The 16,342-nt window shown below is 49.2% G+C and overlaps 1 protein-coding gene across 2 annotated transcripts in view; it reads left to right on the forward strand.

The window, feature by feature from the left end:
• Nucleotides 1-16,342, forward strand: part of CD99L2 (CD99 molecule like 2) — a 95,749-nt gene that overhangs the window by 74,355 nt on the left and 5,052 nt on the right. For both annotated transcript variants that reach the window (XM_063083998.1, XM_063083996.1), the window contains 3 exons: nucleotides 11,775-11,813; nucleotides 12,274-12,393; nucleotides 16,117-16,182. In XM_063083998.1, coding sequence (XP_062940068.1) covers nucleotides 11,775-11,813; nucleotides 12,274-12,393; nucleotides 16,117-16,182 — 225 coding nt within the window. The remainder of the gene's footprint in view (nucleotides 1-11,774; nucleotides 11,814-12,273; nucleotides 12,394-16,116; nucleotides 16,183-16,342) is intronic.

Below are 16,342 nucleotides of genomic sequence, written 5' to 3' on the forward strand. Positions count from 1 at the left end.
GATGTTTCATGTTAGGTGTCGACTTGACTAGATTCAGGAATGCCTAGAAACCCGGTGAAGCGTTGCTTTGGGGTGTGTCTGTGAGGGTGTTTCCAGAGGTGAGTGGACGGGGTGGGGCAGACCCACCCTCATATGGGTGGGCACCGTGCAATCTGCCGGGAGTCTGGAGAGAACAAAAACACAGAAAGGTGAGTGTGTCAGTTTCCCTCTCTGCTGAGCTGGGAAACGCTCTTCCTGTCCTGTCCTTGGACAACAACTCCAGCCTCCCCAGCTTTTGGAGTCCAGGACTTATACCAGCACCCAGCCCTCCACTGGGTCCTAAGGGCTTTGGTCTTGGACTGAGAATTACACCATTGGCTTTCCTGGTTGTGAGGCTTTTGGACTTAGACTGAGCCACGCGACTGTCATCCCAGGGTCTCCAGCTTGCTGATGACCCGTTGTGGGATTTCTCAGCCTCCATAATCAGGTGAGCCACTTCCCCTAATAAATCCCCTCCTGTATCTATATCTAGTTCTGTCTCTCTGGAGAACCCTGACTCCTACACTGTCTAAGAAGGCATAGGTAGGAAATAGCTAAGAAATATGTGTATATATACTAACCCACGTGTCTTAGTTCAGGCTGCTATAACAAATTGCCATAGAGTGGGTGGCTTAAACAACAGAAATTTCTCGTAGTTCTGGAGGCTGGAAAGTCCAAGATTAAGTCGCCAGTAGATCCAGTGTCTGGTGAAGGTTCTCATCCTGGTTTGCAGATGGCTGTCGTCTTCTCGTGTCCTCACATGTTGGACAACAGAGAGAGGGGGGCAAGCTCTGGTGCCTTTTCTCATAAGGGCCCTAATTGCATCATGAGGGCTCTGTCCGTAATTATTTTTGTATTTAACTGTCAGTAGTTATCGTAACGTGAGCGTGACTTCATGCTTATGTCTCCATCTGTAGTCCAGTGCCAAAAGGGTTATCCTGGTCTCCCTCTCGTGCCTGCCTGTAACTTCCCTCTCTGATGAGAAGCCTGGCTCCTCCTGCATGTCATCTATTTACTTTCTGGCACAATGCAGCACAGCAGTGTCAGAACTGTTAACCTGTACCCCCGTGAGAGACAACTGTACCAACTGGAGCCTGGATCTGTGTTTCGTTTTTGTCTTTACCTTACCGTTTCCAGTCAAAATACTGTTTTCCAAAGTTACTTAGGTCAGCTCCTTTCCCCCATCATCCCTTTCATACAGTTTTGCTGTGTGTTTATAATGGAGTTCAAGTCAGTTGTCATAGTCTGCATCCCATCTTGGTACTCCCCCACCCACCTAGTTGATGTTTTGTTTTGTTCTTTTGCTTGCAGAAATTTTTTTTGACATTTCATGTTTATTTGTTTATTTATTTATTGTTGGTTATGAATATTGATGGGGTACAAAGCAAATTGTCACCACTCATGCCTAAGATGTGATGGCCAGATCCATACTGGCAGCATGCTCATTACCACAAATTGTGATTATACCCCGTGTCCCCCACCCAATTATCCCCACAGTTATCCCTGACCTCCCTCCCCATGCTTGCAGAAATTTAAGTTTGCTCTTTGTGATGTACAGTTGTATGGGTTTTGACAAATGCATGGAGTGATGTGCCCACCACCCAAGTACCATATGGAACAGTCCCATCAGCATGTAAATTGTTCTGTACATCCCCTTTACAGTTGGTCCTACCCCTTCCCTCAACCCTAATCTATTTTCTGTTAGTACAACCACTGATCTATTTACTGTCTCTACAGTTTTGCCTTTTCCAGAATGCCATATAATTGGAATCATACTGTATGTAGGCTTTTTTCACTTAACAATATGCATTTAATGTTCTTCTGTGTCTTTTCATAGTTTGGTAGTTTGTTTCTTTTTAATAATGAATATTATTCTGTTGTATGGATATATCACTGTTTATGCATTCATTCACCTATTGAAGGACACCTTGGTTGCTTCCAGTTTTTGGTGAAAATGAATAAAGCTGTTAAGCTGTCTTCCGAAGTGGCTGTACCATTTTACGTTCCCATGAGCAATGAATGGGAGTTCCTGTTGCTTCACATTCTCATCAGCAATTGATAGCGTCACTTCTTGGATTTCAGACATGCTAATAGGTGTGCAGTGGTATCTCACTGGTGTTTTCATATGCATTTCCGTAATGAGAACTGATGTTGAGCATTTATTTTTCTTATTTTATATTTTTCTTCGGTGAAGTCAGTTGGGGTATGGATAAGGATTGATTGGCCAGAGGCATGAGAGAACTTTCTGGGCTGATGGCAATGTTCTATATGTTGATGGGTTCTGGGTTTTATAGATTTTTTTGCTCAATTTAAAATTTGGGTTGTCTGCATTCTTATTGTTGACTTTATGAGTTCTTCATATAATCTGGATGTAAGCCCTTTATCAGGTATATGATTTTGCAAATATTTTTCCCAGTGTGTGGGTTGTCTTTTCCTTTTCTTTAAGGTGTTGTTCACAGAATAAAAGTATTTATTTCGTATAAAATTCAGTTTATACATTTCTTTCTTTTATAGATTATGCTTTGATGTTTAAGAATACCCCAAGTTATGAAGACTTATTTTTTGTCTTCTAAGAGTTTTATAGTTTTATTCCTTACATTTAGGTCTTTGCTCCATTTTGAGTTAATTATACGAGGGTACTTTAAAAAGTTCATGGAAATATTTGTATCTTTTAATTCTATTTTTGCACAGACTTTTTGAAGTACCCTCATATGTGGCATGAGAATAGAGATCCAACTTTATTCTTTTACATGTGGAGATTCAGTTGTCCTGGCACCATTTGTTGACAAAACTATCCTTTCCCCTATTGAATAGTCTTGGCTCCTTTGTTGAAAATCAATTGACCATAAACATAAGGGTTTATTTGTGGACTCTCAATTCTGCTCCTTTCATCTCTCTGCTTGTCCTTCAGCCAATACCAGCCTGTCTCTGCTGGGCGTGTGTTTAGCTTCATGGCAACCAGGGCTATGTGGAGAGTTTGTCAAGCCCTCTATGGTCCTCTCACCTCCCCACCTCCCTACCTCCCTGTCAATTCCCTAGCTAGTCGACTGTGTTGGTGGTTTTCTCAGGCAATCCTCCAAGTCAAGTGGGTCCCCTTTGGCAGCTGCAGCACAATTGCTGGGTATTGTGGTCCGGGTTGAACTATCTGCAGAAAGACCTGGGGAATGGGAAATGTGAGCAGCCCAGGGCAAAAATGCCACAGCCTCAAGCTGTTCTCATTGGAACTAAATTTGTTTTCTGAGATGGCTGGCTTCAACTTTTTGTCCAGGTTTATAGTTGCTTTTTGAGGAGAGAATTTGTTGACCTTTTCACTTTCTCGTGCTGGAAATCCTCTCCCCTGGTGTCTTTTGAATCTGTAATATTCTTCCTCTTTATCTCTCCCCAAGCCAAGGTCCTCATCACCTCCCTGTGGATTATTACCTTAAACTCTTAACTGGCCACCTTGTTCCAGTCTGTCCCCCTGAGCAGCTGCCAGAGAGATCCATCAACATGAATATGATCATGTCACTTGTCTGTTTAAAACTACTGCCTAATAATGAAAAGGTAAACAGCCCAATTAAAAAGTAAGCATAAGATTTGAATAGACAGTTCACAAAGAAAGTTATATAATGTTCAAAATCATTATTCTTTAGGGAAATGCAAATTAAAGCCACAGTGAGATAGCACAGCACACCCACCAGAACAGCTAGAATTTAAAAAGACTGACAATGTCAAATGTTGATGAGGATGTGGAGCAACTGGAACTCTTCCACACTGTTGGTAGGAAAGTAAAGGTACTTACAAAACTGAACATAGGCTTACCTAGTGACCCAGCAGTGTCATTCCTATTGAGACAATTAGACCTCCCCCCTCCCCCCAAAAAAAAGACTTATAAAAGAATGCTCTTAGGAACTTTATTTGTAATAGCAAAAAATAAAAGCAGAATGTGGAGGTATCAATAGGAGAATGGATAGCCAAATTGTGATACATTTATTTGTTCAGACAGTGAATTACTGATACTCACACAGCATGGATAAACGCCAAGGACAATATGCTGACTGAAAGAAGCCCAGTATTCCATGAGCCCAATCATACGAAGTTCCAGTGCAGGCAGAACTTATGTATAATGATCAAATGAGATCTGTGGCTGCTGGGGTTTGGGGCATGGGTAAGGATTGTGTTGTGGTGTCTCATTGTGCTATTTCATGAGAGAACTTTGACGGCAATGTTCTGTATCTTGATGGGGGTCTGGGTTTCATAGGTATGTGCATTTGTCAAAAGGTACAGGTAAGATTTGTGTATTTTGCTATATGTAAATTTTACCTTAAAGGAATCAAAAGCAAATATGGAACTCCAGATAATATGTTGATGTGTACTAGTGTCTATAACTTTGAAATGCATCACAAAAATAAGATAGATTGATGGATGGATGGATGGCAAAGCTAATAATGCAAAATAACCACACTCAGAATCCAGATGGTGGGAGTACAGGTGTTCGTTGCACAAAGTTTTCAGCTTTTTGTATGTTTGAAATTTTTCTTAATCAGATGTTGGAGAAAAAAATGTAAAAAAGCGGTAAGAGCAACGACAAAAGCCTCTTTAACAGGTCCCCAGTGCCTACAAGATAAGGTCAAGCCCCTCAGTCTGGCGACATAGTCTTTCCGCCCTAGACCACCAGGCTGCTGTCCTCTCCACACATGCAGAAGGGCCAGTCGGTTTACATCTCAGTGGCTTCACGTGCTTTTCCTCCCACCCACTGAGTTCCCACGCGTGCTCCAGCAAGTGTGACACTGCTGTCCCTTAAGCCGCACGTCCGAGATCCCCTCCCTCCTGGGGGCCCCTCCCCTCTGCAGCCCTGCGGCCACCTGCCCCCCTCTGTCCTGCAGCATGACTCGCTCTCCTATCCCTGGGCTCTTCTAGGACTTCTGTCATCCTGCTGGTAGGGGATGGCGCGTGTCATCCGAGTCTCAGCAGGTCGCCCTTGTCTTTTTCACTCCTGCTGGCCTGGGCTTCCTGAAGCAGGCTTCTTTTCCCCCCGTGGCCCCGACACCCCTGATAAGCTTGCTGAGCCTGGCCTTGCTCTCTGCCCTCTGTCTTCCCTCTGTCCCCGTGAAGGCAAGAGTGACACTTGATTGGCGAGGCGGGGGCCCGTCTCTGGGCCACGTGAGTGGCTGGCTGGGTAGGGCGCGCTCTGCTGGGAGGTGAGCTCTATCTGGTCCGCAAGCACAGCTTCCCCCAGGCGAGCTGTGGGTGCAGGGGGTGAGAGAAGAGGGGGGACAGGAGAGGTAGCAGGAAGCTGTTGTGTGGCCTCAGGCCATGTCCTCGTACTCCTTGAGGGCACCCGTGTGCTTGCCCAGCCCCTTCATGAGGCAGATGCCTGACCTTGACCTTCCTCTGGCTCTCTGTGTCCCTTCTCAGTTGGTGAAGAAGCTGGAGGGGAGGGGCTGTCGGTCACACCCCCGGGTCACCCTCACTGTCATGTGGGTCCGAGAACTCTTGGTGAGTTGACACAGGAACCTGGGGCGGGAGCTGGGGGAGGCTGCAGGTCGCAGCTCACCGTCCCCACGGGGACGCCGCCTCGTGCTCGTCCAGGGTCTGTCCAGGGCCCGTCCAGGGCAGGGTCTGCCTCATTGGTCCAGACCTTTCCTGAACTTCTGGGTCTGCTCAAAGCTGGAGTTTTGGTGACCAGTGCCTTCAAGTGGCAGTCCCCGGAGCTTCGGATGGCAGGGAATGCACGGCTCCAGGGTGGGCCTTTCTGCTGCCTCCAGTGCAAGCCCTCCCTGCATTGCAGACAGCGCCAGAAGACGAGCCCCACCTGGAACTTTCCTTCCAGCTCTCAAGCTGAGACTTGCTTTGCTGCACCCAGCACTTCGCTGCTCTGACCCCCTTCTTTGGGTCGCCACCTCCTGCCACCGGAGCAAGCGGCCCATGCGCTGGGTTCACTTGGTCACACGTCACTGGCCTGTCATTTGTGTGGGCTCGTGGGGCAGAAACACCGCCTCACTTTTCTTAGTCACAGACAGATGACTGTGAAGATGTTAAGTGAAACGCTGAGCACATCGTTACCCCCAGGTGGCAATTTTAAAGGCCAAAACTGTGCAGTTCTTAAAAACTGGGACAAGCATCAAAACCCCTCCTGCTAAAGAGATGTGAACAGTCTGTTACAGATGTGTCTGTGTCACACACGTAAGCTGTCTGGAGATGTCCCCAAGTGTGAAATATGAATGCCCCCCCCCCCCTTTAGCTCACAGGGATAAAGGAAAAGATGTTACATGGGTCAGTTGGTTCCCTCCAACGCAGCCCGTTGGTCCCCAGGAGAAGGCCGTGGGCAGGAGCCTGTGTCCCCGATGTCCTCGTGGCTTTCACGGCGCACGTCCCTCTGCTCCACACTCACCTGACAGGAGCCCAGACCCAGCGCTGCTTCTGGTCTTCACGTCTTCATGTGTTTGTCTGTCTGTCTGTCTGTCTCGTGTTATCCCTACAGGAAACTTCGCTTAGGCTTCTGTGCTCGCTCTGCTGGGAACCACCCGTCTTCTGGCATCTTCCAGGCCCCCATGGTTCCCTACTGAGTCTTTAATTTCTTTTTTAATTGGGGAAAATATATATAGCATAAAATTTACCATGTTCACTATGTGTAAGTGTACAGTCCAGTGGCATAAGCACGTTCCCAGGGTTGTGCAGCTGTCACCACCAGCTGTCCCCAGAACGCGTCCATCTCCCCAAGCCGAAACTCTGCCCCGTGAAACACCAACTCCCCCTCCCAGCCCCGGGTAAGTTCTCTTGGACTTTGTGTCTCTAAGAATTGGACCCCTCTAGGGACCTCACGTAAATGGCACCACATGGTGTTTGTCCTTCTGTGAGTGACTTACTGGCCCAGAGGCTTCAGGCTTCCTCTCTGCTGGTGCGGGAGCATTTCGTCCCTGTGTGAGGCTCAGTGACACTCCATTGTATGGGTGGACACATTTGGTTTGTTCTCTCTACTGGGTCTTTGAAGAAAATCTTTCTCTTCCATTCTCACTGTATTTGTAGTCACTGTCTTGAAGTATCTGGATCATGATCCCTTAATCTTATGGACTGAGTGTTTGTGTCCCCAAATTCATATGTTGAAGCCCTTAATCCCCAATGTGATGTGTTTGGAGACGAAGCCTTGGGGAGGTCATTGGAGTTAGAGGAGGTCGTGAGGGTGCGGCCTCATAATGGGACCAGTGCTCTTATAGAAAGAGACACCAGAGAGACCTCTCTTGGGGACCTATTTCCATATTCCTCTCAGCTTTCATAACATGTTAAGGAGACGGGCTGTTTCAGATGTGAGGAGTGGCCCCGTGGTCCTGGTGTTCTGCAACGTGAAGAGACCACTCCCTCCCTCGGACCGTCCCCTGTCCCTGGACACAGCCCTGAGCGCGGCGCCATCACAGCGTTTTCTCCAAGATGGGCTCCTGGCTGGTGTCTTGGGAGCTTGGCATAGGGAGTGGGGGTTGTAGGGCCTGTATCAGACTGGGGCAGGGCACCCATCGTGTCGTCTAGAGAGTGAGCATTCCCATCCCTGAGGTGGGGAACGGATGAGGTCTGGGCTGTGGGAACTTTCTGGAACAGTGAGGAACACCGTCCCCAGTGGTCAGCCCGGGCAGCTGTGTTTTGGCAGATTTTTTTTCAGTTCGCTTTGACTTGGTAACTATGGGTCATCTGAAGCAAGCTTTTTCTCTTTATCTATTCATTACAAAAAAAAAAATACTTTAAAATTTTGCACATCTGCTGCCCCTTTTTTTTTTAAGATCATGAAATACATTTAAAAAATCCATAAAAGCCCAAGCTATGTCTGACACTTGCAGACATCCTTAAATACTTGAACATCTTCCTCTGGCAGTTCCAGATGTAATCTTCCTGCTGTTACGTGACTCTCGTGCCCTTGATGACTAGGGGTCCCAGGTGCTCACCACATCAGAGAATGGCAGCTCGGTGTGTGCCTGGCCTCCCTGCCTCCCCAGGTGTGTGGCTGCTTGGCCACGTGCACCTTCGTCATTTGTATCTGAGATGCCGAGGGTCTGACAGTTGTGTTGGCGACAGGGCATTCACAGCTTCCTTGCTGATGTCAGGCCTCCTGTCTTCCAGGCTCTCCAGAGCTGTGGTGGTCACCAGAGCTCGAGCACTCCTTACAACGCAGTGGTTGCTACAGCTACAGGACTCCCCGTAGCTGTGGCACCTGCTGTGGTGATGGTCACGATTGCTACAGTGGCAGTCCCTGTAGTTAAGGCAGTTGCTAGAGCTGCGGCAGTCTGTACAGCTGTGTCTATGCGTAGGTATCTACACTCAGAGCAAATTGCAGCTGAGGTGTGCTGTACAGGGCGGGGTGTTTCTGGTATAATAGAGGGTTACTGTAGTCTCTTTGGTATATAATTGTGAACTCACAGGGCAGGTGGGGACACAAAACATACTGTCCTAGAAAATAAAGATCCTGCCAGTGACCTGTGAAATAGCCTCTTTGAGCTGTGTCTCCCTCTGAGTTGTGGGAAAGAGAGCTGGATAGATTTGTATGGGGCTTCCATATTTAAAGCTCTTTAAAAAGTATATGAAAAATATTTTTTGTTCCACCATCTGGGAAGAATCACTTTGGAATATGTGCCTGGAGTACTTTTTCGATGCGTAAGTATACGTTTATAAGTATTTGTCTCTTTTTTAATAAAAATGGGATCATGCTGTCCTTTTAAAAGCAGTTTTTTATTCCATAACACTCTTAACTATCTTTCTCTGCCATTAAAGAGTATCCTAAGATATCATGTCAATGCCTACATATTTTTATACCATAACTTATTTAACCAGGACCCTATTTTTGTACAGTAGCTTTTTGCTGTGATGAGCATTGTCATAGCCAAATATGTACAACCTTGTTTCTGCCAGATAAATTCCTAAAAGTCAGACTGTGGGGTCACAGGACGTGGATGTTTTTAAAGATGCGACTCTTCGAGTGGTACTGCCAAACGGTATTCCGTTAAAGTTGTCCCAACCTCCGTGTTCATCACTAGTAAGTAACCAGGTGCCTGTTTTCTCAGATCTCACCGCCACTGGCTATTATAGTTTTGCAATCTTTGCAGATTTGATCAGAGCAAAACGCTATCCTTTTTAAATTTGCATTTCTTTGAATCCAAAAGAGGTGAAACACTTTCTGTATGTCTTATTAGATTCTCTCAATGTATTTTGTGAATTGCCAGTTTATGTCCTTTGCCCGTCTTTCTGCTGGAGTCTGCATCTTTTCTTATTGACTTGTAAGGCCTCCTTTTCCATTAAGGATTAGGAAGCTCTTTTCCATATATTCCAAAACTGTTTTATTTATTCATCTGTTGATGAACCTTCGGGTTGGTTCAATTTTTCAGCTTTTATGAATAGTGCTCCTAGGAACATTTGTGTACAAGTTTTTACGTGAACATGAATTTTCAAGTTTCTTGACTATGCCTAGAAGTGGACTCGTCAGGTCATGTTGTAAGTTCACGTTTAAGTTTTTGAGGAGCTGCCAAACTCTTTTCCACAGCAGCTGGAATATTTTACATTCCAAATAGCCATGTGTCAGGGTTCCAATTTCTCCATATTGTTGCCAACAATTCTTTCTTTTCTCTCTTTTCTTTCCTTTCCTTTTTTTTTTTTGGATTATAGCCATCCTAAAGGGTGTGAAGTGGGATTTCATTGTGGGTTTGGTTTGCATTTCCCTAATGACTAATGATGTCGAGCATCTTTGCATGTGCCTATTGGCCATTTATATGTCTCTTTGGAGAAATGTCTATTCAAGTCTTTGCCCAATTTTAAATTGGGTTATTTTTATTCTTGAGTTGTAGGAGTTCTTTATATATTCTCAGTACTAGTCCCTTATCAGATATACAATTTATAAATATGTTCTCCCACCTTTGGGGTTGTTATTACATTTTGTTATTACATTTTCTTGACAATGTCCTTTGAAGCACAGAATTTTTTAATTTTGACAAGATCCAATTTATTTTTTTGTTGTTGTTGCTTATGCTTTCAATACCAAAGTTTTTACTTTTGATACAGTCTTTTCCATTTTGGGTTTTTGGCTTTAGGGTCATGTTTAAAAAGTCATTCCTTACCCCGAGATGATATTAATCTTGTCCTGAATTTTCTCGTGGTGTTTTTATGGCTTCATTCATTTTATTTTTATTGGGAACTCATTTTCGTGGATGGTGTTGTATTGGATAATTTTATGTCATGCCAGTGGTTCATCACTTATCCCAATAACATCTTTTGTGCCGTGTGCTTTTTGTAAAGGAACTGGGCTCAGCCTGTGCTCAGAGGAAGTGAGCAGAGCTCAGTAGCCAAACAGGGCTCAAAGCCATGACCTTAGCCAGGCTACCTCCAGTGGCAGGTCTGCGTGGCTGACATCAGTCCCGGTTCATGCAACTGGAAGGGATAGGGAATCCAGGGCGATCGTTAAGCTGTTCTTTAGCCTCATAGTATTTTCACCATATACACCCATCCGAGTAATGACTTGGAGGGGGAATCACATTTTTTGTCGTCTTCATAGGACAATGCTTTTTGCAATCATAGGTGGTCAGAGAGTCAGGAATTCCTAGGGATGTGTGAAGCATTGCACTTTTGAGTCTTTTTGACAACCTAGGAGAGTGCCAGCCCTTCTCCCCACCTGTCCCTCGGGGGAAAGTAGGCAGGCGGCTCATAGCTCAGCAGTCACACGCACTGTGGTGTGCTAGTTGCTGCGGTCCTTGTGGCCAAGTATTAAGAAGGGAAGAGAGACTTGGGAACACTCAGCTTCATTCTACCTTGAGGGTGAAAGAAAGACTATGTCGCATTTCTCAGAGAAAGAGTCCAAAACCTGGAAATCTAGTGACATGAACACGTCAGCAGAGGGCACCTGCACGGGTGTTGGCTTTTACCCGTGATAGTGTCCGCCTCCAGCGCGGCACAGGGAGGACCACTGACAGGCCAGCACTGCTGGACGCCAGGTTTCCCCGGTGACCTTCTCTCTGTGGACACGTCCGTGCACACCGTGACTGCTGTCTCCCTGTTGCTCTGCGTTCCTCAGCAGCAGGCATCGTGGGTTTTGTTTTTTACTGCGGGTGCTGCTTGTTCTGTAGATAACTATTCCTATCCAATCAGGGATCTTTACAAAATGCATTTAACTCGAGGATTCAGCCCAAGGTGGGGACATAACAAACCTCATTTTTCCCCCCTGACTTTTTTTTTTTTAAACAGACTTTATTTTTAGAGCAGTTTTAGGCTCACAGCAAAACTGAGAGGAAGGTACAGAGATCTTCCGCGCCCCCTGCCCCGCCACACGCACAGCCTCCGCTGCCCTGAAGCCCCCACCACGGTGCTGCACGAACCTGCTCGCCCCAGACTCTTGGATGAAGGAGACGTCAGAGCTTGTTGCCTCCAACCTCCCAGGGGCTTTCCCTGAGAACGTAGTCTCCGTCCGTCCAGGCGTCTCTGGCCCTAGGGAGAAGGGCGACGTGAAGGACCACCTCAGATCTCATTGATGTCTGGAAGTGGCCCCCGTGGGTTGTCAGGGACTTGCTGTCCGGGGAGGTTGGCGTGTGTATTTAGCTGTGTGCCCTGTGATCGCATGTGAAGAGTCGTGTGATCGCCACCATACTCTAAGAACACTGTCCCCACAGGGGGGTGGGGTTTACTGGGTGGGGCCTGTCAGAGGTGGAATCACAAGGGCCAACAATGTCATCCACCTCGCTGTGGCCTGATCCTGAGCTGGTCGGTTGTGGGGTCCCAGCAGACACTAAGTGCTTTTGTCCTTTCTCCAGGTGATGGCCGGTATGGCAGCAGTGACGACACAGAATCCGGTAGGTTTCTGAGTCCTGGGGTTTCAGGTGGAAACCACAAAGAGAAATGGTGCGGGCCCACTCTGGTCTCAGAGGTGGCCTTCCTGACCCTTCCCTGAGTGTCTTCAGTAGAGTCCTGAGGCACAGAGCAGAGGGGTGCATTCATTACAGGAATTAATCCTGAAGATCTAAGTCCCGGGGGAGGTGGCCCAGTGGGCAGACAGCTGGCCCATGACCTGTCCAGGCCTCACTAAGAGAGGGGACCCTACTATCTCCACGTCCACCTTTCTAGCTTCTCACCACGGACGTCCTCGCGGTATGTGAGAAGCACTTGGTGAGCCCGTGGGGCACCGTGTTTCATGCCTCGATCTCCATGGCCAGCCCTCTCCCAGTGCTTGGGGGTCGTGGGCATCCCCGCAGGCTCAGCCCGGTGCTTGGAGCAGCAGACCCCTGAGCTGACCCGCACCTCTCCCTCGCGCAGGCGCAACAGTGGAGACCGGCACGATCGCCGGCGTGGCCAGCGCCCTGGCCATGGCCCTCATCGGCGCCGTGTCCAGCTACATCTCCTACCAGCAGAGGAAGTTCTGCTTCAGCATCCAGCGTAAGCGCCGCCACCACCCTGCGGGGACGCAGCCCGGCCCTCCCGTGGTTGGGGGGCGGCACGGGGGTTACGCTTCTGGAAATCCTTGGGGACAGATCTAGGCCACACTGAAGTGTAAACTGGCCTGGAAGAGCCGATGGGGCTGGACCCGATGACCTTGACCGCCCAAGGGCCCTAGCTCCCAGAGACGGGATTGATTGATTGATTGATTTTTTTTTTTTTAGGGACCCTCTCTACCTTTATTATTAAACCTTAAAATTCGTTAGAATTTTGTACTATACCGCTGTTGTTATAATTATTAGTATTTTGTGATTTCTTAGTGAATATGATTATTATTCTGCATTGTGTATTCCAAAGTATATTTTTGGCATATGGAAATCCATTGAATTTATTTTTTTTAGTATGATTATGTTAGTTTTTTTTAATTTTTTTATTTTTTACTATTAGCATATTCATTGTTACAGATGGGGGTAGAGCTCAGTGACCGTCGTGATGCTTTCTTCCCATACAGCAGGAGGGACCCTGGGCTATGGCTGTGGCCTCAGATCTCACCCAAGGGTGTGTTGCCCTGTTTCTTCCCCCACAAGCCAGAAAATTTAAAATATAGAGAATCATGAATTGTTCTAGAGGAGGAGGCATGCAACACTAAGGATAGAGCGTGGTTTTTGCTGTCCCCGCCCCGACCCCCGCCTTTACGTGCTGGATTTTACAAAATAGGTCGCTTTCATTTTATGCTGTAGCCGAGTCTGGAATCGAATCGTTGCTAGTGGAAGCCTGTCTTAGAAGCCCGCTGTGCCCATGTCGGGGGGCGCCGTGGGGACGCTGTGGAGGGCGAACAAGAGGACCACACGTGTTGGTTTTACAAGGACAGTTGATAGGTCGCTGTTTGCTGAGTGGAGTGTGTCTCTAGTTCAAGGCTGGCGATTTTTAGGCTAAGTGACTTATGTGGCTCAGCCATAGATTTTTTCCCTCTTCTCCTTCCTCAGCCCCTTGGACGTGATGGGAAGCTTAGCAACATCCCCTGTGAGTCTTCCTCTGTCCTTGCTCTGGGCCGCTGCCCTTAATTCTAGCCAGGAGCCAAGCTTCCCGGGACACTAACCTGGGTCCCAGGATGCTTTGAGTGGGGGGATTGGGGAAGTCCCTGTTTTTTCATCTGGCCATCATATTTGCTTCCTTGGGTCTTGTAGAACATTCTTGACCAAGGCCAGCACACGCAGCTATGCAAGCTGTGCACAGCAGCACTCCAGGGGCCCCATTCACATTTCAGTGCACAAGCTGCACAACTGTTCATGGTCACACCACTGGAGATCCCACTGACCCACCATGGATCTGGAAGCTTGGCTGTGGAGTGGTGTGAACAGGGAAGGGTCAGAAGGAGTGCAGGGCTGGGGGCTAGATTATTCTTAGAGCTGTCTTTCCCCCCAACTCAAAAGCAAAGGGACCCTCTAACTGGTGAAAATTATGGGAGTCCCGCCTCCTGATGGCTTGTGCACTGATATTCGGAGGGAGAACTTTTGGCCACATTGGGCAAGGGGGCCAGTTGTGCTTAGTGTGGCAGGGGGCGTTTTGCACCAGCCTCCTGAGGTGTGCCTGCAGCAAGGAGTCCAGGACCGCCAGGCACGTGGTCATAGCCCCTGGTCTTCAACCTTGTTCTTGGGGCATTTGGAAGGGAAAGTGGAAGCTCCATAATATAGGGGGTTTCTGTCCAAGAGGCTCAGTGGCTCTCCTCCAGGGGTCCCCTCTCCAGCAGGCCCATTGGAATGAGATTCCGAGGCTTGTGCCACCTGCAGAGGCCTCCACCCTGCTTGTACCCGCTTGGCCTTTGCTGTTCCCTCGTCACCTGGCTCCTCTCATCCTCTAGGCCTGGGCGTCCCCTCCCAAGAAGCCCACTGGCCACCTCTTCCGCATGCTGCCACAGCGTCCCCTGCTGACCTTGCCAGGAGCCCAGGACCGCCAGTTCCCTACTCCTGCCCCGATCCAGATTGTTCTTTGGACTGTTGCTTTTATGGAGGGCTGTGTGTGCGTTACCCGGTGACGTGTTCCTGGCTCCCAGCCTGGCCCAAGTCAGGAGGAGTCCCATGGATGTTTGTGGGGTGGCTAAACCCCCTAGGACGTCAGGGATTAGGACTTCCTGTCCTCACCCTTTCCGTTGAGCCTCTGCCCAGAGGAGCCAGAGCCACCAGCGCATAGGGACCAGGGAAGGCAGAACAGGAGGCCCTGGGGAGACGGCGGGTGGATGCTAGCAGGGCCTGTCCCCACTGCTGTGGCCCTGAGGCATGCTCAGCCTCTGCCACCACCAAAGGGGCCCATGCTTTGGGGATGCTCAGCTTCTCCTGTCCGTGCCCTCAGTGCCAAGGGTCAGTGCGTGTTGCAGAAAGCCCACGTGCTTTGCTGCCGGGAGCTGAGTTCTCACTCCAGGGTTCTAAGCTTTGTGTCTTGTCTTCAGATGCAGCAGAAGGTCAAGGTAACACCAATGCTCTGACTTCCTCGTGTTTCTTCTGCTTTGGCCTTGACACCTCATTGTGCACCCCCAGCCCGCCCCCTGGCCGCTCGTGCTGTTTCTCACCACTCCCCACCCCATCCCCAGCCCTGGCACTCGCCAACTTGGCTGCGACCACAACCATCTTCAGCTTTCCCTGACACACTCGCTGTCCCCAGGCCGGATGCATGGCGGGGCTCAGGAAGAAGCCAGTGTAAGGCACACCAGGCATCCCCGGCCCCCACCCACCAGCCGGGAAGGTGTACCAGGGCAGCCTCCACCGGGGCCAGCCACACCTGCCAAAGAGCCATGCTCGTGATTGTCATCGGCCCATCTGGCTTCTTCCTTGAGCCCAGCAGCCACCAGGGCAGACAGGAGGCAGGCATTCTTTTCTAGGCCAGGAGCCTGCAGCCCGGGATGGCACAGTGACTTGTGCTGGTGCCTGGTTGGTTGGTTGGTTGGAACTCTGGCCCAGTTTTCCCACAGGTGCAGGGCTAAAGGTTTCCAGTCCCTGGGCTATCCAGGGATAAGACACAGACTCCTGACTCTCCTTAAGCAGTGGTGGGGACAGGGGAGGGAGTCCACTCCAAGTCCTGGAGTGATGGCTCTTGCTGGCATGAAGAGGATGCTTTGTAGAGTCCCCAGATCCTTCTTGGAAATAGGTGGGGAGAAAGCCCAGGTAACTAATAGACCAGAGCAGCTGTCTGTGGGCCCTGGGACCTCCAAGCTTGGGTGGGGACAGCAGTTATTCCCGCTGCCAAGAGAAGCCAGTTGGCTTCTCTGCAGGGGTTGCTGGGAAGGCCATACATTGACAGGAGGCTTTGCTGGCATCTCCATAGTGAGCCCCATGCAGCCGTCTGTCCCTCCCTGCCCTGCATCCGTCAGTCACCCGCACCTCCCTGGCTCCCTCTCTGCCTCCCTGGCTCCTGGACCACACGTGGCCCGTGGATGGTGCCGCCTCTGCCAGGCGGAGCTGCTGTCTTGATGTGGTGGCAGCTGCCCTTCGGGGGTGGAGCGTCGGGCCTCTGGTGCACATTATTATTTCTGAGGATGGTGGAGAATCCCTGGGCAGCGTATTCCCAGATGGACAGTCCTCATCCAGATAAGGACGCTCAGGTGGCCCCGGTGCAGGGGCTTGAGCTCCGTAAGGGAACTGTAACTGAGGACTTGGTCGGGAGTTCTGGATCACGGGTGGGAACACTTTGGATCTGTGTCCGTCACTGACTGCCCTTTGCCTTTTGCAGAGAGTCTCAATGCAGACTATGTGAAGGGGGAGAACCTGGAAGCTGTTGTGTGTGAGGAACCCCAAGGTGAGGACTTCTCAGTTGGTGTCGCTTGCTGAAGGCCTCCCAGTCGGTGGCCCCAGCACCGAGCAGAACTGTGCCAGGGAAGCACACACGTATCTGCCTCTCAAATGTCCAGCCAGGGCAGAAGGCTGCAGAGGCCCAGGTGTCCCTGGACTCTGCCCCT

Source organism: Cynocephalus volans, chromosome X (genome assembly GCF_027409185.1).
Source record: "Cynocephalus volans isolate mCynVol1 chromosome X, mCynVol1.pri, whole genome shotgun sequence".
NCBI classification, from domain to species: Eukaryota; Metazoa; Chordata; class Mammalia; order Dermoptera; family Cynocephalidae; genus Cynocephalus; species Cynocephalus volans.